The sequence below is a fragment of the Natator depressus genome, chromosome 11, assembly GCF_965152275.1.
Source record: "Natator depressus isolate rNatDep1 chromosome 11, rNatDep2.hap1, whole genome shotgun sequence".
In the NCBI taxonomy this organism is placed as follows: Eukaryota; Metazoa; Chordata; order Testudines; family Cheloniidae; genus Natator; species Natator depressus.
This window is the reverse complement of record NC_134244.1, coordinates 38,438,795-38,463,251: the sequence shown is the minus strand read 5'-3', so window position 1 is coordinate 38,463,251 and position 24,457 is coordinate 38,438,795. Positions and strand designations below refer to the sequence as shown.

The 24,457-nt window shown below is 39.4% G+C and overlaps 1 protein-coding gene across 3 annotated transcripts; it reads right to left on the bottom strand.

Annotated features, from left to right (window-relative positions):
• Positions 1-84: 84 nt before the first annotated feature.
• BBS5 (Bardet-Biedl syndrome 5) lies at positions 85-18,621 on the bottom strand. Of its 3 annotated transcripts, XM_074967514.1 has the most exons (12): positions 18,414-18,621; positions 16,662-16,744; positions 13,202-13,267; positions 10,804-10,853; positions 10,284-10,411; positions 6,855-6,990; positions 5,728-5,823; positions 5,115-5,177; positions 4,070-4,204; positions 3,867-3,950; positions 1,843-1,866; positions 86-1,725 (listed from the first exon to the last, which is right to left on the bottom strand). In XM_074967514.1, the coding sequence occupies exons 1-12, from the start codon at positions 18,473-18,475 to the stop codon at positions 1,624-1,626; spliced, it is 1,029 nt and encodes a 342-aa protein (XP_074823615.1). In that variant the 5' UTR covers positions 18,476-18,621; the 3' UTR covers positions 86-1,623. The 3 variants fall into 3 exon arrangements, with proteins under 3 accessions (XP_074823616.1, XP_074823615.1, XP_074823617.1); XM_074967515.1 differs by lacking the exon at positions 5,115-5,177 and having other exon boundaries at positions 85-1,725; XM_074967516.1 differs by lacking the exon at positions 16,662-16,744 and having other exon boundaries at positions 18,414-18,583.
• Between the last annotated feature and the right edge of the window lie 5,836 nt (positions 18,622-24,457).

Sequence of the window (24,457 nt, the reverse complement as noted above, 5' to 3'; positions counted from 1 at the left end):
TATTTTATTTTGGATTTGCACTTAAAACAATACATGATAATTTGTTTGCAAGTTAAAATATCGAGTCTCCAAGCAAAATTCCACTTATTTACAAATGAAGCTCCAATTTTTTTATTCTTAAAATGTAGTTCTCACTCCAGATCATTTTCCTAGACATTATCAGTTCCCTTCCCCCTCTCCCCAAGTATTTGTTTTTAAGTTTTCATTTTAGGGAAACATTAAAAGTGGCATCAGTTAGGGGTATCCTCTATCCATTTTAAAATGAAGGTAATATGTACGTTAGAGACAGAATAGAAAATGTTAAAAAAAAATGAATGCCACAAATGAAAATTCTTTCATCAATGAGAATGTTCACAAAACTAAAAATTGAGAAAAGAGGCTTTGTATTAATAGTACAAACTCTTAATAGTTTAACAAAGTAAGAAGAGCAGATTTAGAAAATATACATGAGTTAGGTACTCACAAATTATTTTTGTTAAAAGTTTCAGGATTTAGGCAGGGAAGGCTTAGATTTCGATTAAATTTGGAAATGTAGAAGTTTAACAACCCAGAATTTGCTTAACATGCTTTAGTGACAAAGGGCTTGATCTTGCTCCCACAGAAGTCAATGGCAAAACACCCATTAATGGGACTTAAATGGGAGCAGGATTGGGCACCAACTTTTATAAATACATTTGATATAAACAGGATTTCATTTAATTATAGTTTTATGTATATAAGTTTTACACAAATATTTAACAGGCTTTTCTTCCTTTCCATACCACAGTGAAGTCACTGGTGCAGTCAGCTGTTAAAACAACAGCTGAAAGGAGAGCTCATTTGACTTTTTCCATTTATAGGAAATAGTGTGTAAGATCTCATCTCACTAAAAAACATAACAGCTGCATCTCCCCTTTAAACAATAAATGACTCAATTCTCTCTGCATGTAACACAACATTCTAAAGGTCTGATGGGTCAGAAGCAAAAGATATGTAGTGTGTGATTCTTTCCTGATTATCTCCTTTAAAAAACAAACGAGTCAGTGCTTTCTGAAAAAAATTTGTACTGGAGTCTTTGGATGAAAATTAGTACCTGGAATGATGATTGAGATACAGTACATGAAGTTCTATATGTAATACGAAAACTAACAGTTACACTTGGAATAGTACAGTACTTTGTCAAAATGATATTAATACCACAATACTGCCACAATGATACAACTATTCTTTCTAAAAAAAAAAAAAAAAAAAAAAAGTTTCCCACATTCATATATTTTTGTTTTTATTCCCCTAAATAACATTTTAAGAATGTGTCACAAAAGTTGCTATGGAAATGTTATTTAGACACAATTATAGATCAGTACATTTTTTTTCCTATAAGCAAATAAATAATTTAATTTAAAATTTTAGCACAAGAAATATATACAAAAACAACATACAAAATACAATTGTTACAAATGTACAATTTCTTTAACAAGTTTTCTTTCACAAAATAAGTTAACTATGCATTGTATGATATTTATATGTTCCTTCTCTTTGGTATAGTAGTTCTGTCTTACTCAAATATTTTCAGTCTTTCTAAAGATCTGGTAGTAACATAATGACTACATGCCTTGCACGGATTAGGAAAATGTTAAATCTAAATCATCCCATTACTTCCCAGAGTCCCTGAAGCGTGAATCCATCCTTCAGTTTCTCTATTGCTAGTCCCAGTTCTTCTGAAAATACAGGTTCCCGATCTTGTTGCTTTTTTGGAGGTGAAGGGGATAGGGAGGAGGAACAAATAAAAGACAAGTTTCATTAGAATCTGTGAATAGTGAATTATTAAATAATATGCATTTTACAATGTTAAAGTGTTCTTACCTTATTACCATCAGCAAAGTAAGCCTACAAAGAGAAAAAAAAAGTATCATAAACCCACCTAAATGATTTAAAATTGTTTTCCTATGTACAATTTAAAAAAATACTTTCCCATTTACCATTAATACTTTTTTATATCTACACAGAGATACTTTAGGCTTCTCAGTTCTATTAACTTTCCATTTTAAAATAAATTTCAGTATTAAACAAAATCCCTTTTATTTAAAACTGCATTTGGCATGTTTTCTGAGATTTACATGTGTGCTTGGTAGAATCTTTTACTTTCATTTTATAAATAAGACTAAAAATTCACTCTGGGTTGAAATTTACTATGCAAAACTTTAACCAGAAAGCAGTGACTTAATATAAAATAGTCAATCTAAATAACTGCTAAAATGTCTGTTGTAATAAATGGGTGTTTTTCATGATAAAACAGAGGCAGAACTGATGGCATGCTCATAGTTCCTGCTGCATATGCAGCTATTCAGTTTCTCAAAATGGGCTCTTCATAATATCTTGGGGAATGTTCACAAAAATTAAAAATAACATTATCAAAATGATTAGTCAACAACGCTAATGGGCTAATCTAACACTTACGCAAAGTCATTCCTGTCTCACACAAAGACCTGTATAAAGAGGTGGGCTTTATACCATCCCCTGAAAATCAGACTGAGTCTTGGACAAGCACGGGAAGCAAATTCCAGCATCAAGGGCTCTTCTCTGAGAGGTCCAGGCCAGCAGCTCCTAGACCTTTAAATCTAGGGATTTAGCAAAAAGTGTCTCAGCTGACCTCAGCTGTCTTGGTGGGCCAAAGCATTTTCCCGAATAGACCTGAAATCACATGGGACTGTACAGAATACTAATGCCTTCAATTACAGTAACAGACTATTAAGGAGCCAGCCTGTGGAATTCAGATGAAATATGTTCCCTGTGGCAACTACCGCTAAGCAAGTAGATCACTACATTCCATACCAGCTACAGCTTCCAAATATTATTCTAGGATAGTTAAATACAGAGCACATTAGATTAATCCAAAGTAGAAGTGACAAAGGCATAGATAACCCAGACAAAATCCAAATTTTGAGAAAAGGATGTAAGAGAAAAGGATTGTAACTGTGATGACAAGCTCATAGAAATAAAAGTACTCTGGGCACTGAAACCAAAAAATAAACCAAAACAAAAGAAAAAAACCCATAAGGAAAGAGGGAGAAAAAAAGGAAAGGAAATTACAGACTGAAAGAGGAGAAAAAGGAAAAATATAGAGATTAAAAAACTGAAGTTTGCAGGACAAATAAGGGATAGGAAAGAAGAAAAGTAAGGGCAGACTAGTAGGATTGGTTTTAGGATTGTTGAGTCTATCAGATTTCAAAGGTGAACTATGACCATGTGTATTTTGGGTTAGGCTACCATATAAAAATACTTGTGCACTCTTCTGTTTATACTAAAAAATAGTTTCTGGGTGTAGGGAAAGGACTACATTTAAAATAATTTCAGAAAAGACTCCACCTCATCAGCACATCCTCTTGTGTTTGTATCAATGGAAGTTGTGGGTACTCATCACTTCTTCATATTAGGTTTAGGGACAACAGTTAATATCACCTTTTCCTAAAATCTTGTGGGGGCAAATACTGAGACAACCTTCTAGACACAACACTATCAAATCAATCTGCCCAGAAAGAAAGAAGACTTAATTTTAATATCTGTATGATCTGATTAAACGACAAGCTTTTAGACCCTGCTGGACCTTAAAGCATGCTGCAAGTTGCTTGTGACTGCTACTTTAAACACCAACTACCTTGACTGTCAATAATCATGTGAAATATAGCTCTTTCTAAAGAGAATGTTGAAAAAAGCTTATATATTTACAGTTAGAGACTATAGCATAGTTTTGGACTTTATGCCCAAAAGACATCTAAATATGTTATCTAACATCAGAAGACCAAACATATATTTTAGTAGGAACCCAAGTCTATAAATGATTTATATTTAAATAATCAAACAACAATTGTTTTTCTGGAGTAGCTTACCACAAAAGCATCTGTCTGTTCATCAGATTCTATTTCCACATCATCCTGAACCTGTTCGACTGTCAGATCTTCGAGAGGTTGAGGCTGTAAATTGAGACAATGAAGTAAACAAATACATTTATATATAATGTTTTTAATATAATTTTATTTCTTCTGTTAGTGCAATGCTGCATGTAGCTTCTGTAATAAAAGGAACAGCAAACCTTTTCTTCCATTTCATAATCCACTCCAAATATAGGGCTAGCTGAGTAAACTCTATACAGTGAATTTATTTCTTTCACTGCCTCCTGTAGTTTCTCCACAGGGTCTATTTTAAAACCAAGTACATATCCTCCACTCTACAAGAAAAGAAAAATATGTACTCAAATTAATTAACTTTTACTATATAAAAGATATATATACTTATAGACAAAGTACTTCCTCTTGACTTGACAAGCATTTCTTAATACTAACAGTGAGGACTTTTATATAAGCATTTTATACATTTCAAACTGCTGTACAAACCCTGGGTGAAATTCTGGCCCATGGACTTCCAGTGGGCTAGGATTTCACACCCTGTGAACTATAAAAGCTATGCACTGCTATTCTGTTTTACAGATGGGAAACAGAGACATGGAGACATCAAGAGAAAACTGAAAATCAGTAGCAAGTCTAGGATCTGTATTCAGGAGTTTCGAGCTGCTCAATAAATGCTTCATCCATTAGATCATAAGTGCTATTGTGAAGATAGCTTTTCAGTTATAATGAATGCATTTGATGTAGCCAAAAATAGTTTTTTTCAACTGTAGAAACGTTTTTGATCATGGTCACCAGTAGAAGAAATTACCAATCTTTTACAGAGAGTAGCAAAGATGAGAATGTTTTTTTAATGGTATTTAGCTGCACAGTGCTAAAAGTAATCCATTTTTACTCTCCCTAAACCAGAGTTCCTGTGTAACAAGGCATTACCTAAATAAATAACAAATTAACTGGCCATGCTGGCCAGTTTGTGTTTCAGTCAGAGACCTCATTAATCAGCTGATGGTTCATTCATCAAAATCTTTGTTCAATAAATTCATAACTCAACAGCCATATTTTCACCACAATTTTGGCCTCTTATGTAGCCAAGTTTTCTTGAGTTTAAACTCTAAAGAGCATATAGGAGTTCAGTCTATTCATTGTTTAAAAAATAGCACCCTGAATATCAGAATTACATAGCTATATAGGTAAAAATGAAAGTAACTAAAGAATGCTATTAAATCATCTTACCTGCTGAGAACTTTCTATGACAAGTGCCAAGCCAAACTTTGAGTCTCTAATCTTTATTGAACGCTGGTTGTAAAGTAAAAAGAGGTAAAGTGTGTTTTTTAAAAATGGTGTTCTTTAATTCCTTGATACAAACAATTTATTAATACTATTAACTGCGATTATCAGCTCTGAATGCGTGGCATCTTCAGCCATTTGGAAGTCCAAATCTGAACCACTGACAGCTGGTGGAGGAGTATTCCATCAGAAATGATGACAAGGTCTTGGCAGTGTTCCTTTCTGAAAACTTTGATCAAAAGATGAATTCCAGAGGTCACATACAGTGGTGTACACTACTGACATTGGAGCAGCAGCATGGTAAGCACCATGGAAATCAGAAATGCAGATCAGATCCAAGCATCCAGCTCCTGATCCTGAAAGGCTTGATTTTTCAAGGAATTTGGACAGAAAATCTGCTCTACAACAGATATTAATAGGGCCAAATCTTCCCTCAGATAAGGGCATGCAACTCCCTTTAAGTTCAATGTGAATTAGGTGTGTGAATCGAAGGTTGGAATTTGACCCATATCATACAATATTTAGGTTTAAAAAGGATTGTTGAGGTTAAGATACTTACAATTTGCAGATATGGTATGCTGACATTAAAGCTGTCATTCATATTTGCATGCCAAACTATTCTCACATTAGTAATGAAAAAGGTCCCCAGATTTCCCTGTAAAAAATATATATATCAGAATTCCTTTGAAATGTAGGGCCTGTTTTCATTTGCATACCCTACTCATATCCTGCACTGAAATGCTAATATAATGGAACTCCGCATTCAGTTCAATTAGGATTTGACGCTACCTAACTGAAGTCAATTGGAGTGTTACCACTGACTTCAATGGGAGCAGGAGAAGATCTTAAAGACTATCACTACTCAAGTGGTGAAAACCCTTGGGGGATTGCTATTACTGCAGCAAACCAGGATCACACTACAGCACAGTGAACCTTAGAGGATAATGTGAAACTTTCAAGTGTTGTTCAGTGTATGGTTCCAGAACTGGTATACTGTACAAGTACAATGGCATGTGCGTTAAATTTAAGTGACTGGGGAGATGTGTGCCAAAATCGAAACTGGAGCATAGAGGAAAGAACTCTCTTACTCATCAAAACTGATGTTATGCCCATTTTGGACTAAAATTACACAGACAAATAACAGCTTCAATTTTGTTCCATGCCCTAAACAAGTACAAATAACTAGTGCCCTGGAGAATAACACCGACATATTGTACATGTCACTTGCAACTACTAGTCTCTCCCCATCCCCAAGAAATAATCTTCTATTCCAGTGTTTTTAGTTGTTAGCAACTAAAAAACAAAGGAAAACATGCAGTCAAAAACTGCAAGTAGATTATACAAATATGCAGCAAAGTGTTTTAGAAATAGCAGGGTATACTTTCAGGATGATACACAGACCATTAGGCTCTCAAATACTTCTTGTTAATAGGAGCTGTGTATCTAGTTCCTTGTATATAGAGCTGAAAATGTCTCACAAATGCCATGACAGGTTGCTAAGAGGAGTACTCTGTTATACTGAATAGCATACACACAGGATGGACAGCTTCTCATGTAACCCACTCATGAACTGAACCAAAAGAGAATTCCTGTGAGGTTATAGAACTATAATAGTACAGTTGCTAGGAAGACGAAAAACAAAGCACAGTTTTAGTAAAATTGCATATACTCTTGTTTTAACTATACCTGGTCGCTAGATAAATTCCAGACTCCATTGATTTTGTCATATACTTGTTCTTGTGGTAATAATCTCAGTTGCTTGTTTTGAATCAATGCACTTCTCAGCTTAAGATCACGGTACATTTTAGAAGTTTCATAAGCTCTACAAATAAAAATACATGCCAAAGCTGAAGATTTCAATGTCTTTCATAGTTCATGTTAACACAGGTTTATAAAATATTTCAAACTTCCCACTTCAATTATCTACATTCTACAAATAAGTTCAGCAATTTTATTAAACCTTCACTAAGTAGAATACCTGTTGTTGGGTCTTTTTTGTTTTGGTTTTTTTTTTTTTGAACAACTAAAAACATTTTAAAAATTACTTTTTAACTTGAAATCAATTTTTGTCTTTTGCAGTGTTCTGATGCATGCTGTCACTTTTCTGCACCTTGCAGTTCTGCTCTTTTAGCTGTTAAAATGCAACCAAAGCCTTGCTGTTCACACATTATATACAGTATGGACATTGGGAAACATTTAATTTTCAACTCAGATCAGGCACAAATATGCTGTGTGTATAAGATATACACAAATCACTATTCCACAATTTTAATTATGTATATAGTGTAGATCAGTGTTCATGCCATTGGACTATGTACATGTTCACATCTATATAACTTATTCTTTAGGGGTGAAATCCTGGCCTCAATGGGCTTTTCAATCAAGTCATGATTCCTCCCTTGATTTACAGTAAATGATTCACTACTACTATGCAAATACTTCAATTAAAAGTGTACTTTACTTATTAATATTGGTTTTTACCTTGAAAGAACTTAATATTGAAATTAGCTCTAGTGTTATTTAGAAATCAGAAAGTTTTTTCCCCCCTAATATCATACAGGCTACTTTAAACCACAGGAATTATTTAAAATCATTACTTGTAGAACTTAAGCTTTTGTATTCAAACTAGGGTTGTCAAGCGATTAAAAAATTAATCATGATGAACTGCATGATTAAAACAATTAATCACTATTAATCGTGCGATTAATCACACTGTTAAACAATAACATAATGCCATTTATTTAAATATTTTGGATGTTTTCTACATTTTCAAATATATTTCAATTACAACACAGAATACAAAGTGTACAGCACTCACTTTATATTTATTTTTTATTACAATATCTGTGCTGTAAAAAAACAAAATCATATTTTTCAATTCACCTCACGCAAGTACTGTAATGCAATCCCTTTATCATGAAAGTTGAACTTAAAAATGTAGAATTATGTACAAAAAAAAATTGCATTCAAAAATATAACAATTTAAAACTTTAGAGCCTACAAGTCCACTCAGTCCTACTTCTTGTTCAGCCAGTCACTCAGGGCTTGTCTACACTTACCGGGGGATCAATGCACGGGGATCGATGCATTGGCGGTTGATTTAGTGGGTCTAGTGAAGACCTGCTAAATCAACCGCAGGTCGCTCTCCCGTTGACTCCTGTACTTCACCTGAAAGAGAAGCGCAGTGGAATCGACGGGAGAGTGTCTCCCGTCAACATTGCATAGTGTGGACGCCACACGTAGCTGAAGTTGCGTAACTTAGATCGATCTCCTCCCGTAGTGCAGACAAGGCCTCAGACAAACAAGTTTTATTTACATTCGCCGGAGATAATACTGCCCACTTATTGTCTACAATGTCACCCAAAAGTGAGAACAGGCATTCGCATGGCACTGTTGTAGCTAGTGTTGCAAGATAATTATGTGCCAGATGCGCTAAAGATTCATATGTCCCTTCATCTTCAACCACCATTCCAGAGGACATGTGTTCACGCTGATGACGGGTTCTACTCTATAACAATCCAAAGCAGTGCAGACAGATGCATGTTAACTCTCATCATCTGAGTCAGATGTCACAAGCAGAAGGTTGATTTTCTTTTTTGGTGGTTTGGGTTCTATAGTTTCCATATCAGAGTGTTGCTCTTTTAAGACTTCTGAAAGCATACTCCACACCTCGTCCCTCTCAGATTTTGGAAGGCATTTCAGATTCTTAAACCTTGGGTCGAGTGCTGTAGCTATCTTTAGAAATCTCACATTGCGTTTTGTCAAAACTGCAGTGAAAGTGTTCTTAAAACAAACAACATGTGCCGGGTCATCCGAGATTGCTATAATATGAAATACATGGCAGAATGCGGGTAAAACAGCAGGAAAGATACTAGTTTCCCCCCAAGGAGTTCAGTCAAAATTTAACTAACGCATTTTTTTTAACGAGTATCATCAGCATGGAAGCATGTCCTCTAGAATGGTGGCCGAAGCATGAAGGGACATACAAATGTTTACCATATCTGGCATGTAAATACCTTGCAATGCCAGCTACAAAAGTGCCATGCGAATGCCTGGTCTCACTTTCAGGTGACGTTGTAAATAAGAAGACAGCAGCACTATTTCCCTTAAATGTAAATAAACTTGTTTGTCTTAGCAATTGGCTGAATAAGAAGTAGGACTGAGTATACTTGTAGGCTCTAAAATTTTACGTTGCTTTGTTTTTGAGTGTAGTTATGTAACAAAAGAATTCTACATTAGTAAATTGCACTTTCACGATAAAGAGATTGCACTACAGTACTTGTATGAGGTGAATTGAAAAATACTATTTCTTTTATCACTTTTACAGTGCAAAAATAATATAAAGTGAGCACTTACACTTTGTATTCTGTGTTGTAATTTAAATCAATATATTTGAAAATGCAGAAAAACGTTCAAAAACATTTAATAAATTTCAATGAGTATTCTATTGTTTAACAGTGCGATTAAAACTGCGAGTAATCGCAATTAATTTTTTTGAGTTAATCGTATGAGTTCACTGCAATTAATCAACAGCCCTAATTCAAACAAATTCCAGGTCATTTATGAAGGCAAGATGAATGGTTTTTGATGCAAATCAATTGATAAATTTTATTTAAATCAAAACATAGTTAAGACAAAACCATGTAGTGAATCTTTAACAGAATGCAAGGATGACCCAGGAGAAGAATCCAAGAATTTTAGTTTCACCTAATAATTGATAACTGTTCCAATGGAATTTTTTTCTTAGGTTTGCACTGGAGTTATTGTAACATGTACTGTGCTAGGGCCAGAGCCTGCAGTCTTCATTCACGTCACATTCCAATTTGAGTGAAAGTTTTGGCTGAGGCAGGGTGTGGGATATTGTCCCTAGTCAAAAACATATATGAATGAAATGAGTTTTACGGTATTTATTCATTTAATTGGACTCATAGGCTTTCTGCCCCTCATCTCTCCACCCCACATTTTAAGATTCCTTGCTCGTATTTCAAATACTTCTGTGGACTTTACGTACGTGAGAGTATGTGACGGGTGCATCAGTGATAGCAATCCCAAATTCTGCATATATACTTGATTTACTATAATTTTTAAAATTAAACTTTATTTTAAGTACGGTACCTGTGAACAGCAATAACTGAAGTGAAAAGTCTGGGACTCCCAGGAACCACATTAGTAAATATGAACTCGAACCGTGTATTGTTACATTTAGTTAATATATAAAGAGCTTCTGTCTGTCCTCGTAGTTTCTATAAGAAAAATTGTTAATATTTAACTTTTTGTAAACAACACAGAGAATCAGCAATCCAAGCATGCTATTTTTTTTTTGTCATATTCTAATTATAATCACTTAAGGTGAAATTCTGGCCCCCAGAGGAGTCTATGGAAGTTTTACACTGACTTCCTGGCCCCCTGGTTATTGAAATCCAGGCCCCACCAAAGTTACTATTTCTCCCCCAAGAATCTTATAATAATAAACCCTCTCCTTATAAAATTAAAAGTTTATTTCTAAATATTTAAAATAAAAAATTCACTACTATTTTATTTCTATGATTAAAGATGAACTTTCAGATTATACAGTGAAATGAGTGTTTATGGTACTTTTACACCTTTTTAATTTAAGAAGTATTTTGAAACTTACTGAGTTAGCGGTTCTCGTGGTTATATTTATAATGCAGTTGTAACCAACAGCTAAAAATTGGGGGGGAGGGGAGAAAAAAGCACAGTTTTGATCAGAAGAAAATTCTCAGTTATACAGAATAATACTGTTAGAGCATTGCTTGGGACACTGATTGTGAAAAGCCCACATTATGATTGGCTGGCTACGCCTTTTACATTATGTTATACCTGTTCCCAGCTAGAATCTGACCCTTAAAAACAAAAATCCCTACCACTATTATATTAATATTGTTGTGAGGATCCCAGGAGCTAAGAGTGAAAAAATAACAGAAGCAGTTTGGGTAAGGGAATGGATAGTGTGTCTGAAAAGAAGAGAATGAGGGGACAGAGGGAAAAGAAGGTAACATTTTTAAAATGCTTTATTGCCCTGACCACAACAGTTTGTGTTATAAAAACTAAGACCCCAATCCTTCAGTTCTTCCTCTGAGCAGACCTATTGAAATAGTTAGGGGCCCAATCTGAAGCCAATTAGTGTTTTGTCACTGATTGCAATAGGAGCAGGCCCAAGCCCTACCTAAAGTAAAATTGGTCTATTCATCTGAGTAAGGGCAGCAGAACTGGAACCTAAATTGGGATGTGCTCAGTATTATTCCCAATTTAGGCTCCAGTTCTGCAAATAAATCTGAATAGGATTTTCTTCCTTGCAAGGATCCCTATGCAGGATTGGGACCTTAATTTTTATAATAGAAAATGAGTTGAAAGTAGCTGCTGAATGAACATGGGGACTTCTAGGAAATACGATAAAGGATAAGGGTCCAAATAGTCCAAGAAATCTTAATAAATCGTTATTAAAAGTAAGCCTAGTCAAAAGAGTAGGGTCAAGGCATTCACAGCCTTCCCCGTTTTTAATCTTTCTGCTAGAACAGTGTTTCCCAAACTTGGGACGCCGCTTGTGCAGGGAAAGCCCCTGGTGGGCCCAGCCGGTTTGTTTACCTGCCACGTCCGCAGGTTCGGCCGATCGCGGCTCCCACTGGCCGCGGTTCATTGTGCCTGGCCAATGGGGGCTGTGGGAAGTTGCGCGGGCCAAGAGACGTACTGGCCACCACTTCCTGCAGCCCCCATTGGCTGGGCACAGCGAACCGCAGCCAGTGGGAGCCATGATCGACCGAACCAGCGGACGCGGCAGGTAAACAAACCAGCCGGGCCCTCCAGGGGCTTTCCCTGAACAAGCGGCGTCCCAAGTTTGGGAAACACTGCGCTAGAAAATATTAATAGAAATTATATAAATATAATTTATACAGAATAAGGCTGCAACAATGAAATAAGTAAAGAACAACTAGTGAGCTAGTTGTGGGGAGATTATGCAGTCTTGAAAGCTAGGGTAAGGTGGCAGGTAAAAGGATAAGGATGTTTATATCTTTACATGATGCACAAGGCAGTCTTTCCTGGTATTTTTGCACCTATTAATACTACTCTCAAGGTCATCATTCAACACCTACACTGATGTTCAGTGTGAAATAATCTAGAATTAGCAAACTCACTCACTCATTAATACTTGCTGTTATTTGTCAATAAATTACCTTGCATTATCTGTTATATGTATTACTTGACAGTTATAAGATAATCAATTTTTAAAATATCTAAAAAGTTGAAGGATAGAATTGCCTCTGCTTATAGCAGGGGTGAATCTGTACTTGAGACCATAAGCAAACTTTATACAACTTGGAAAAAAATATCACCACAAATACATAATATAGGGGGGATTGAGTTTGTGAGCATCGGGACTTCTACTTTCTTGGCGACTGGAAATTGAGTATCTGGAGCAAAATGCCTGCTGAACAAATGTACCATGACACATACTACCGTTCTGCAAGCTACTTAAAAATATGCTTAACTTTAAGCATCTGAGCAGTTTCATTGAATACTCATGTAACTGAAGTTAGACGTGTTTAAGTAGCCTGCTGAATCAGGGCCCACAACAGTAAATGATATATTTCTGAGGAGAGAAAAACTGAGGATCAAGATTAAATCAGAATAAAGAAGTGGCAACAGCATATACTGATATGACAAGATGGCAATTCAAAGTACAGTAAAATGAAACAGTTATTCCTAGGCAAACCTTCAAATTCCACAGACTTTAGGAAAACTATAACACACTTTGTTGTGATCTTCAGAATTCTAGTTTGAGAAATTGTTATTAAACATTGACAGTTTATCTAGGAATTATTATATCAATTCTATATTACTGAAAGGAATAATGAATACTGCTGGATTATACCCAGGTTAGATAGCAATGGGAGACTGAAGAGTTTATTAGATTTTAACTTTATTGCTATACTCATTACTGTTGTGAAAATTCAGCATACTACCACATAAAAAAACACAAAACTTTATTCATCTTAACTAAAGGGGATACTTACAGAGATTGACTCTAGGTAATGCCAATGAGTGCCAAATAATCCGTAAATTTGTCACTAGAAGTCTACCTGGAAACAAAGAATGCAACATTTTTCATTAAATTTGATGACAACTATCCAGATTAAACGTGAGATTTCAAAGTTGTTCCAGAAAACTTAACATTTAAACATAACTGCCTCCCTTCCTCTTCCTGAAAAACCCCTGCAAAACAAATGCCAATCTGATCTTTCTTTTGTTTTAAAAACCTTTATTTTAGATAGAGTTCATTACCACCATAGAATGACACTGAGTCACGTTCAGCACCTACGTCAAGATCCTATTAGAGGAATGGGTTTCCTCCAGGTGACTGTGCAGCTAACAGTACAATGGTGGTTGTGAACCTTAAATGGGTCTCACACACAAAAAGGGAGCTTCAGGCTAACAACTCTTATATAGCGTTGTCAGCTAGAGAAAGGACTAAGGTCTGTTATAAGAAAGATCTCTCAGGTTGGCAATCAGGAAGGAGGGAAACAAATAGTTTCTGATATAGAACTGGGTGACTACTTTTGACAAAGTAGTTTATTCACTGAAAAAAATGCAGTTTCAGGTTAGTCAAAACTAGTTGCGAATGTGCGCTTATTGCAAATAGTTTCAGTCAAACTAAAAAACAAAATAACTTTGGTAATGTTAAAACAAATGATTTTGACATATCTGAGACAATGTGTTTGATTTTTTGGGCTAAATTTACAGGATGGCCAGGGGCAATGGTGGCAACAGTAGCACAGCTGCCTTCCAAATAACCTTTACTCCAGGTATTAGGCCCCTCACCTGGGATGTAAAAAAACTGAAATACAGTTCCCCCCTGTCTCTCTCTGATGTGGAGAAAGGATATCCCATATTGCACAAGACTTCCCCAACCATTCTGTTTGGGGTATTCTGGGGTAGGTCTCTTTCAATTTCTCAAACAGGGTTTGGAACAGGGACTTGAACTTGGATCTTCCCCACCTCAGGTGAGCCCTAACCACTAAGCCATACTCATTCTCATTCTCTCTCTAGCCCAGTGACTATTCAAGTATTTTATATGAAGCAGAATAGCTTCAACAGGAATGACTGAGACACCTGCTTCACAATATCCCACAGCCCAGTGGATAGGGGATTCTCTTGAAATCTGGGAGACCTACGTTCAAATTCCTTCTCCACATCAGGCAGATGGAAGAATTGAATATAGGTCTTCTACATTCAATGAGAGTGCCCTACAGGTTATAAGTGGGGTACCACCACCACCTACTCCTCCTCCAGTTATTTTGTGAATCTAGCCCTTCATTTCCTTTGCTTTTATTTTAAAAAGTTAAAAATACCCAGAAATGAGACCGAACATTTCAGATTAAAAAAATTGTTTGCTCCAAATCAAAGTTTTTGTTGATGTCTTTGATTTGTTTAATTTTTTTTGTAATCTACAGTTTTGGAGCAAATCGAAACCCCTCCAGCCACCAGAACTGCCAGAGAACCAAAAAGTCAGCTATTCGCCCAATTCTACTCCCATATACCAGTGACACCCACAAGAGGTAAGCCCTAAAAACAAACAAAAAACAGTTATGGATTTCACTCTCATTCCTTTTCCCTCACATATCATGGAAACTGCAGTAATCTTCATGGAAACAATAAACAGAATCTATAAAGGACTACTGGTGGTGGGTGGGAGGATGAGGAGTTCATTTACATGAGCTTCTTTCCCAAGTAGCCCTATACCCATGGACCTTATGCAGATCCCCTCTATTCCTTCTGCTTGCACATCAGCCCAACCATCTTCAGGAGTGGTTGGCTGAGCACGAAGGCAGCTTATGTGGCTATGAAGGAGCAGAGAGACAGCTGCCAGGCACAGCAGGGGTTAAAGAAAACGTGTGGGTTCAGCTAGCCCTGCCCCGTTATACCTGTAGCCAATGCCAGGGCTGGAAGGGGGAGAAAAGAAGGGAGCCTGGCTCAGTCAGGTACTCACTGGTGAAGAGGCGGGACTTTTTGTGTGTCTGCCTGAAGGCACAGATGTAACCAACCAACCAGCCAGCCAGCCAGCCAGCCAATGCAGCCACTGGAAGCAAGCAAGCCAGCCAGCCAGCCAGCAAGCCTTCCCCTGCTAAGGGGAATCTACTGCGAAGCCCCAACCATGGGGAAACTGGATTAGCAGGGCCATGCCCCAAGCTAAAAGACTTCCATAAGGAGCAACTCAGACAACAGGTCCTGAGCATCCCCCTCATGGCTAGGAACAAGATCCATCTCCCCTGTCTAGGGGTGTGAGTGGCCCAGGACTCTGACCAGGACCGGAGGGAAAGGAGGGCAGGTCCCCCCTCCAGCCCCTAACCAATGATATAGCTGCTAGGCTGCCTGGCCACTGAAGGCCCTAGCACAGTGGTGAATATCCCTTACTACTGTATAAGAAAGGCCCAACATTTTGCTCTAAGCAGAGATAAAGGAATTATTCTCCTCTGTGGGTTCTTCTATTAAAGGGCTTTTCAATAATGAAAAGATCTCACATTGTATTTAAGTTCCTGCATCAGGATGGCTCATGAATTAATTTAAACAAATTAAAGAGTTCCAGTTCCTGCAACAAGTTGATAAATGAAGATTTTGTTACCATTTCGAACAGTCCTCTGAGAAATAGGCTATATCATTTTAAAATGTAGTTACCTGATGATAACATCATTTTAAAACCTAGTCCAATGACACTGTGATGAATTTACCACTTCTTTTGTCCACAGAAGCACCTTAAACTATGATGGGAGAAACCACTGAGATAATTAGAGAGTACAATAAATCTTGAAAAGAGAAATCCTCTTGTGTTATAAAATTTAAACAACTTCCCACTAAAACTAGACATTATACAGTTGTAGTACAGGCCTATATAACCTTTTGCAGGATTATCGCTTAAGATCACCAAGTTGTTTTTAGGGAGGAAACTGAACTCAAATGAATTGCTTCCTAACCAGGCTTTCAATTCCAAACAAACCCACAGGTTCAGTCTTTCCATCACCTATTTTGCTTTTCATCAAACCCATGCCATTGGCACCGACTGCACTACCTGATGAATACCCTTGAGAGGACAGATATATGTCTGGTAGTACAAGTACACTAGTATAGTCTGCATTATTGTCTACATGTTTGTTTTTCCTAAGATCTTCTTCAGAGAGAAGACTAATGACCAATATCAGATATACATACAGTAGCTCTCTCTTACAAGGTTCACAGACAACTGTAGAACATTACTTGCTAGATCTGCATTTTCCTTTCAGACATAACCTAACTTCAGGTATAATCATTTTCTAATGGCATAATTCTTTCCTTTCTGACAATTATGCATTCAGGATCCACTCCTGTTCCTACTGAAGTGAGTGGGAGTGTTCCCATTAACTTCAGTGGCAGCCACTTTAAGCCCTCAATGATTAAACAAATTAGAAGTTAAGAGGAGAATTTCATTAGGTACACACTTACCTCTGTCTCCATTGTTTCCTTTGGTATCTTCAATAGAATCTAAACAGTCTATAAGAACCTCTCCTGGTCTCATTTTCATTTGTCTAAAACAAGGTAATTTTATTTGTTTTGGCTATTCATTTCCATTTAAACAGACCACAAAATACTCTGGTCTAGACATAACAAAATAAGGTACAATTAAGATATTACTGGGTTTTCCCTCTCAGGCCCTGAAAAGTTGTGATCATTTCTACTCCCACATATTCCCTTTAACACCTTCTCCCCAACAAATGCAATATTCCATGGGCTGCTGTAAATATTATCGTATTTGCATAGGCACGTAGCACATCAGATGAGAAAACCTAATATTCTTCACTGTATTAATGGGAGTGTGATGTACTCGCGGAGATGTTCCCATTTAAATACATTGAAGACTGACTGAAAGGCTGTGTGTCTGTGTGGACAATATAAAATGACTATTATTTGTTTACGATCCAAGAAAATATTATTTGAACATTTGTAGTAATATTAATTTATATCTGAGGGATTTTTAAAATAACATGAAATGTCGGGGGGTAGGGGGTTTCAGAGCAGACAAGCTGCAGCTCAGAAAGGGTCCCTATTGGTCCCCTTCCTGATTGGTCCCTCCCTTACATCTGCAATGGCTGTTGCTGCATCCTGGGCTTGTGCCAGCCACCTTCGCACTGTGATGGGGGGCAACACTGCCTCCCACCTCCAGTGAGTACTCCCCCCAGCTCTCCTCCTTTGGTAGTGACCTCTTTTTTTGGGAACCGGAAATATGATAACCCTTAAACACAATGAAGGCCAACGTGTTCTGTAAGCAGGGGTCAGATCTGTGGGAGAGAAGTAATCTTCCAAGCTTCACCTATATGAGTCGCCAAAATGTGAAGTTACTCACTCTAGATTGTGCAGAAGTTCAAAACACAAAAGTGTGCTCTGTGAACTTTGATGTGGCTTCAGTATGCCTATGGGTTCTGCTAGGTTTCTTGGGGTTGTGAGTGTGTGGGGAGGGGGAAGCAGTATCTTCCAAAATGTCACTTACATGTACCACCAAACTGAGATTATCTTTAAATAGTACAGATCTGTGAAGATCCCACTTTCTTGCATCAAGAATTAAACAGACAGCAATGCTGACACTTAAAATCATTGTCATCTAAGTAAACGCCTTGATTAGGTGAACAGGGCGCACATCTTTGCATTAGTTACACTTAGTACACGTTTTTTGAGATTGTCTTTGCAATCATTGCAGCTGGAGCAGTACTTTTTATTTTAAATGAAAGTGGAGATTCTGGAAAATAGATCGGAGCTTCCTAGAGGATTTAGTACACAGAAGGAGCAACCTACTGCCTGTTTCTGAGCCCTGACTACACTCCAGTCCCTAAACTTAAACAGCAGGATTAGTATCTGTGCTAAAACTGCGGCGAGCCTTCAGGCTTCCACAGGGTGACCCTGCATCCCCCTCTCCTGCCCCCTCCCAGCATGCACTGCTCCCTTGTGAAAAAAAGGATGCCGACCGCACATCCGAGTCGGAGGGCCCGGCGGCTCCCAGCATGCACTGCTCCGTCGTGACGTGAGCAGTCACCAGTGCGGCCCCTCTCTGGGTCTCTCCCAGGCGAAGGCAGCTCCCTGCTCTAGGCCGTGCCGGGAGTTGCCTCGGGCCCTAGCGGGGCGGCCAGGCCGGGCTCTCCGAACCAGCCCCGCAACGGGGCGGAAGGAGGCTTCGCAGAGGGGAGGCCCGGGGGCGCCACTCACTGCGGGGAGATGTCGAAGCGAACATCCCTGTCCTCCCACAGCGCGTCCAGCACAGACGTCATCACTGCCCACGGCCCTCGCCAGGGCCCGCCAACGGCTCCGCGGAGTTCTCTCCCGCGTCCGGCACCTGTCTGGGCAACTGCCCGACGTAGCGCAGCGAGGACCAAACTTCCCAAGCGCGACCGCCGTTGTGGGGGGAGCTGCCGCCGGCTCCGCCCGCAGAGCGTGGGGTGGGGCTGCTTCCTCCACGCCCGTCGCACGGCCCTGTCCCCAAACAGCTCTCGAGACGCACGGTTACTGCCGCCTCACAGGCCGGGGCGGGGGAGAAGTTCGCGCTGGTTTTGTGTCTGGTGGCTCTATGCAGCCCTGGCCGTAGCCTTCCCTCTCCGCGGCCGCCTCTCCCTCCCCCCCAGGTTGAACGCAGGGCCCGCCTGCTGCGGGGGCGCCGTGGGGCTGGTTCTCCTGGGCTCTGTGCTGTACAGCGGCAGGGGGCCGGCTCAGGGTCGGGGGTCTTATCTCTCCTCCCCAAATCCCCTAAGCCAGGCTGTAAACCCGGGTCTGACCTGTGCGGACTGGGACAACGGCCACCAAGTACTGGACGCTGCTGTGCGGGTTTGCTGGCGGCTCTGCCAATGGAAACCGCTTAACACCTTTAAATGTAGCCTTTCTATGAAGTTAGGAACGTCGAGTCTCTCTGGCTGCAGCGGTTTCCTTCTGTAACTGGCGGCTCTAGGGCTCCTGCTGTATCAGCTTTGGGTAGGGGGCTGGGATGGGTTTCAGCCCCTCAGCTGTTGCCTGGCATTCTCCTCTCTCCCTTCACCTCAGCTACTGCTCTGCTCCCTTTCTTCGGGACAGGCCTTCTTGAACCGGACTATGTTCTCAAGCTGAGTTAGCAAGAGTCTAACTTCTTCCCCTGGCTTTTGTGTAAACTCAGGTTTTGAAGACACCAAGAGATCTTCATAAAAATGTTTAGTGATACTAAATTTTAAAAGCTTTTTCAGTATTCATAAATATCTGGAGAGTCTGAAATTCAGTAAGAACATTTTGAGACATCTAGTCTATCTGCTTCTACACATCTAAATACTTTTTTTTAAATGTTATTTGGAAATCCAGAAAAGCTCAGTTGTACTAGTTTCCCTTCTTTTGCTTAATTTCCACCAGCAACAGTAAAAGTTCCAAAATAATAAATAGCATCCAAGGATACAAAAAGATTTATATAATATGTCATATCTGCAACCAGGTTACTTTGAAAAAATAAATGATCATAAATTATGGATCAGATAAATAAGCAGGTTCTCTATTACTGATTATTTTTGTATTGTGCATGTAAATTGAATAGTGAATCTTCAGTCATACTTGATACCATGATATTACATTTGAACACACACGACATATCTACTATAAAAAGTATCAAAGGAACACATGGTACGTTTCTTGTAGAAAAATATACCTGTTAACTTACATTTTAATTGTTTACTTAAAATAATTTGATTGATTACATACCACTACTTACATTAAGCTATTTTAGTGATCCATGACCACCAGTGGCAAGATCATATGCCGTTTGGAGTAGGGACCATCTTTTTGGCTAGCACAATGGAGCCCTGATCCCTGACTGGGAGCTCTAGGTGCTACTGCACTGTAAATAATAATACAAGTCTTGAGATAATTTTGTCCTTGGTGTAACTCCATTAGTTTCACTCTAGTTACACCAGGGATTAATTTAGTCCTATATAATGTGTAGAAGCCATCAAAGAAATGTAGTGGACTGAAATTTCCCACATGTCTTCCTTTATAAAATTGTTCTTTGAGTTACAAAAGAAAACCCAGACATGTGATAACCAAAAACAGTTCTCTATCTCAAACAGAACTTTTCACAAAAAAGGAAGCAGTATTTTTTGCAAGGCAAGATGCTCTGTGTTTGTGGCTTAGTCCTCCAGCCAAGTCACATGTATCCTCCCCTTTCCTGGAGTATCAAAATCCCTTCTTACTAATGGGCTCAGGCAGCCTTCCCATTCACTGCCTAACTGGTGCCACTTTCCCAGTGGATGGTAGGGGAACCAGGGCTGGCCCTCTACTCTGGGTTCTAGCTCAGGGATCCTCTAATGAGCAGTCAAGGTGTGTTCCATTCTAGACCTTTTTCCCTGGAGCATTTTCTAACCTTCTGGCTCCCCCCACCACTTTCTCTGGGTTTGCCCCAAAACTTCCTCCTCCCAGGGAATAACTGTAGGCTACTTTGGCTCTGTAGCCTCTAGACACACCGCCCTTCTCCCTGGGGAGTGACTGCACCCTCCTTGCTGCAACATCCTGTCTTTATTAATCCAGTCCAGTTCCTTCCTCCTCAGCTGGCTCCCTCATTATTCAGTCAGGGGATTATTAAACCACCTCATTACCCTCAGCTGTGGTCTGTCTAGTTAATTGGCCCCTTCTTAGCCTACATTAACCCTTTCAGGGTAAGTGTGGGGGATGAACACTTTGTCAGAGGTGGGTATTTTAAATGCCAAAAATATGGCCCTTTTTGGAGAACTGCTCTCTCCTGTGCTTCCAGTGACCCCTCTGTTGGGCTTAGGAAGTGAGTAGGAAGAAGCTGCCAGACTTCAGAGCGGAAAAGAGCTGAACCTTAGTAGATTGGGATAAATAGCCTGGGGGAGAGGGAAACAGGGACTTGAGATGGGACTGGCTGGATAAAGAGACTGGTGTTGGGAGCTGAGGTTGCAGAAGTGCTGAGTGCTCACAACTGAAGTCAATGTGAACTGTGCTTTGAACATATAAAGTGTCCTATAATAATAAATACTCTAAAAAATCTTGTCTTAGATGTCACAAATTGGGCACCCAACATTAGTAGATACTTTTTTACCTTAATCTCTGTATACCTAAACTCCCCATCTGTAAAACAGGAATAATAATACTCCTTCATTTCACAGGGTTGTTGTGAAAATATATTAATGTTTGTGAAGCACTGGGATACTATAGTGATAAACGCCCTAGGAAAGCCTATGAGGAAATTAATAATTTTGTCTTCAGAGCAGGATTTGAATAGTGTGCAGGAAATAAAGTCTGGGGCCACACATTGAACAATGAGAAAAAGACAAAAATAGCTGACCATAAACTGAGCACTGTTCTTTCTGTGCCTTAAATGAGGCAGAGGTCCTGTGGAAAAATAGCATGTGATCATGTAATTCAAGACTGTATCATAATGCATATGCACAAGGGGGCTGAATTAAGGTTGCACGTGCAGCCGTAATTCTGGCATTTCCTAAATTCTGAGTGGTGGGTTTTTACAAACTTAATAGGTTTGGTTTTTTTAACATTTCACGTGTGTGTGTGTGTGTGTGTGTATAATATATTAAATAAAGCAAGACTGATTGACAATCACATCAGTTACTGCAAATGGGAGGCAGTAAGCATAGATATAAACTGGGATAGTAAATGTAATATATAATTTTACAGTACACGTCTCCTCTATTCCAGTGAATGTATTCCAGATTGACAGAACTGCAGCCTGAAGTAGAATCATAGATGATTAGGGTTGGAAGAGACCTCAGGAGGTCATCTAGTCCAACCCCCTGCTCAAAGCAGGACCAACAACAACTAAAGTATTCCAGCCAGGGATTTGTCAAGCCGGGCCTTCAAAACCTCCAAGGATGGAGATTCCACCACCTTCTAGGTAACCCATTCCAGTGCTTCACTACCCTCCTAGTGAAATAGTGTTTCCTAATATCCAACCTAGACCTCCCCCACTGCAACTTGAGACCATTGCTCTTTCTGTCATCTGCCACCACTGAGAACAGCTGAGCTCCATCTTCTTTGGAACCCCCCTTCAGGTAGTTGAAGGCTGCTATCAAATCCCCCCTCACTCTTCTCGTCTGCAGACAAAACAAGCCCAGTTCCCTCAACCTCTCCTCGTCATGTGCCCCAGCCCCCTGATCATTTTCGTTGCCCTCCACCGGACTCTCTCCAATTAGTCCACATCCTTTTTGTAGTGGGGTCCCAAAACTGGACGCAATACTCCAGGTGTGGCCTCACCAGTGCCGAATAGAGGGGAATAATCATCTCAATCTGCTGGCAATGCTCCTACTAATGCAGCCCAATATGCCGTTAGCCTTCTTGGCAACAAGGGCACACAGCTTCTCATCCACTATAATCCCCAGGTCCTTTTCTGCAGAACTGCTGCTTAGCCAGTTGGTCCCCAGCCTGTAGCCGTGCATGGAATTCTTCTATCCTAAGTGCAGGACTCTGCACTTGTCCTTGTTGAACCTCATCAGATTTCTTTTGGCCCAATCCTACAATTTGTCTACATCACTCTGGACCCTATCCCTGCCCCTACCCTCTAGCGTATCTACCTCTCCCCCCAGCTTAGTGTCATCCGCGAACTTGCTGACGGTGCGATCTATCCCGTCGTCCAGATCATTAATAAAGATGTTGAACAAAACCGGCCCCCTCGGGCACTCCGCTTGATACTGGCTGCCAACTAGACATTGAGCTGTTGATCACTACCCTTTGAGCCCAACAATCTAGCCAGCTTTCTATCCACCTTACAGTCCATTCATCCAATCCATACTTTTTTAACTTGCTGGCAAGAATACTGTGGGAGACTGTATCAAAAGCTTTGCTAAAGTCAATATATAGTCTCTTTATAGATCAGTTATAACACAACAGCACTTCTAGTTTCTTCATCTGTATTCTGCAGGGATCACCTCTGTAGGTAAGACAATAGATTGTTTCTTGGTTTCTCTGTTAAGACTGCCAATGAAGGTACAAATACTGGTGTTAGGTTTTGTAATATGGTCAGCTCTGTATTTGGAACTGAAGTAAAACCAGCAACTCAGGTCATGTAGGCCATTGAAGAATTGTCAGATAGTATCGATATACTGGCTGGTCTGGAATCAGCTGTGCTCTAAAGATATAATGCACTTTGTCTTGCAGGGTTAGTAAAGAGTAAGGCTATGATTCTGTCACAGAGGTCAGATTCCGTTACTTTCCGAGACCTCCGTGCCTTCTTCCACAGTGACAGGGCTGGAGCAGCTGTCAGCCCTGGGGCCACTGCAGCAGCGGGCAGTGGTCAGCCCTGAGGCTGCTGGAGCAGCGGCCCCGGGGCTGCTGGAGCAGCTCCCACCAGAGCAGCAGCTCCAGGGCTGAAGCAGTGGCCAGGGTTGGGTCATTCCCCCTGGGGCTGGAGCATCAGCGATCAGCCCCTGGTGCAGTAGCAGGCCTGAAGCACTCCGACTGTTACTCCTCCCCACGTGTATTTTTAGTAAAAATCACAGACAGGTTGCGGACTTCCGTGAATTTTTGTTTATTGCCCGCGACCTGTCCCTGACTTTTACTAAAAATACCCATGACGGAATCTTAATCTTAGTAATGAGCTATCTAGTTCTCTTAGAATATTTAGGAGTAAGTGTTTAATGAAAGTCCTCACTGATTACATGTAGGAAATGCAGTATATTCCATAAGGGTGAATTGTTATATGTGCCGTAAATTTTGTTGATATTCTGGATTTATTGTTGCAGATATTTATATAAAACCCCAAATGTGCAGTGATTGGCAGCGTGTATATGAGTGGCGAGCGTAACCTAGAAGGTTCAATCCTGTTAAAGTCAGTAGCAGTACTTCCAGTGACTACAGCAGGAACATGTAAAACTGCAAGTGTTAACCTAAACCTGTGTGATTGTTAAATATCATATCAAGACAGATCTTTAGTTTTGCAAAGCTGCTATTATCAATTCTCTCTACTGGCAGTAAAAACAAAATAAATTTTATTACAAACAAGCTTTGTAGTATAGAATTTGATTAATAAAAAATACATCATATACTGTTATGCATGCACATAAATGCAGCAATGCACAGGGGCGCTGACTTAAACAGGAATGCAAAATGGCTTGTTATTGTCAGGCCTATGCTGCAGTTGTTCTTCTGAACATAAGTTAAATGAGTTTTAAAAAAATGTTGAGGTTAGAATATTAAAATGCATTTAAAAATCAAACACTGCTTTCAAAAACAATACTTTAAAAAATAAAAACTACTTTAGGACTGAATTGATCTAT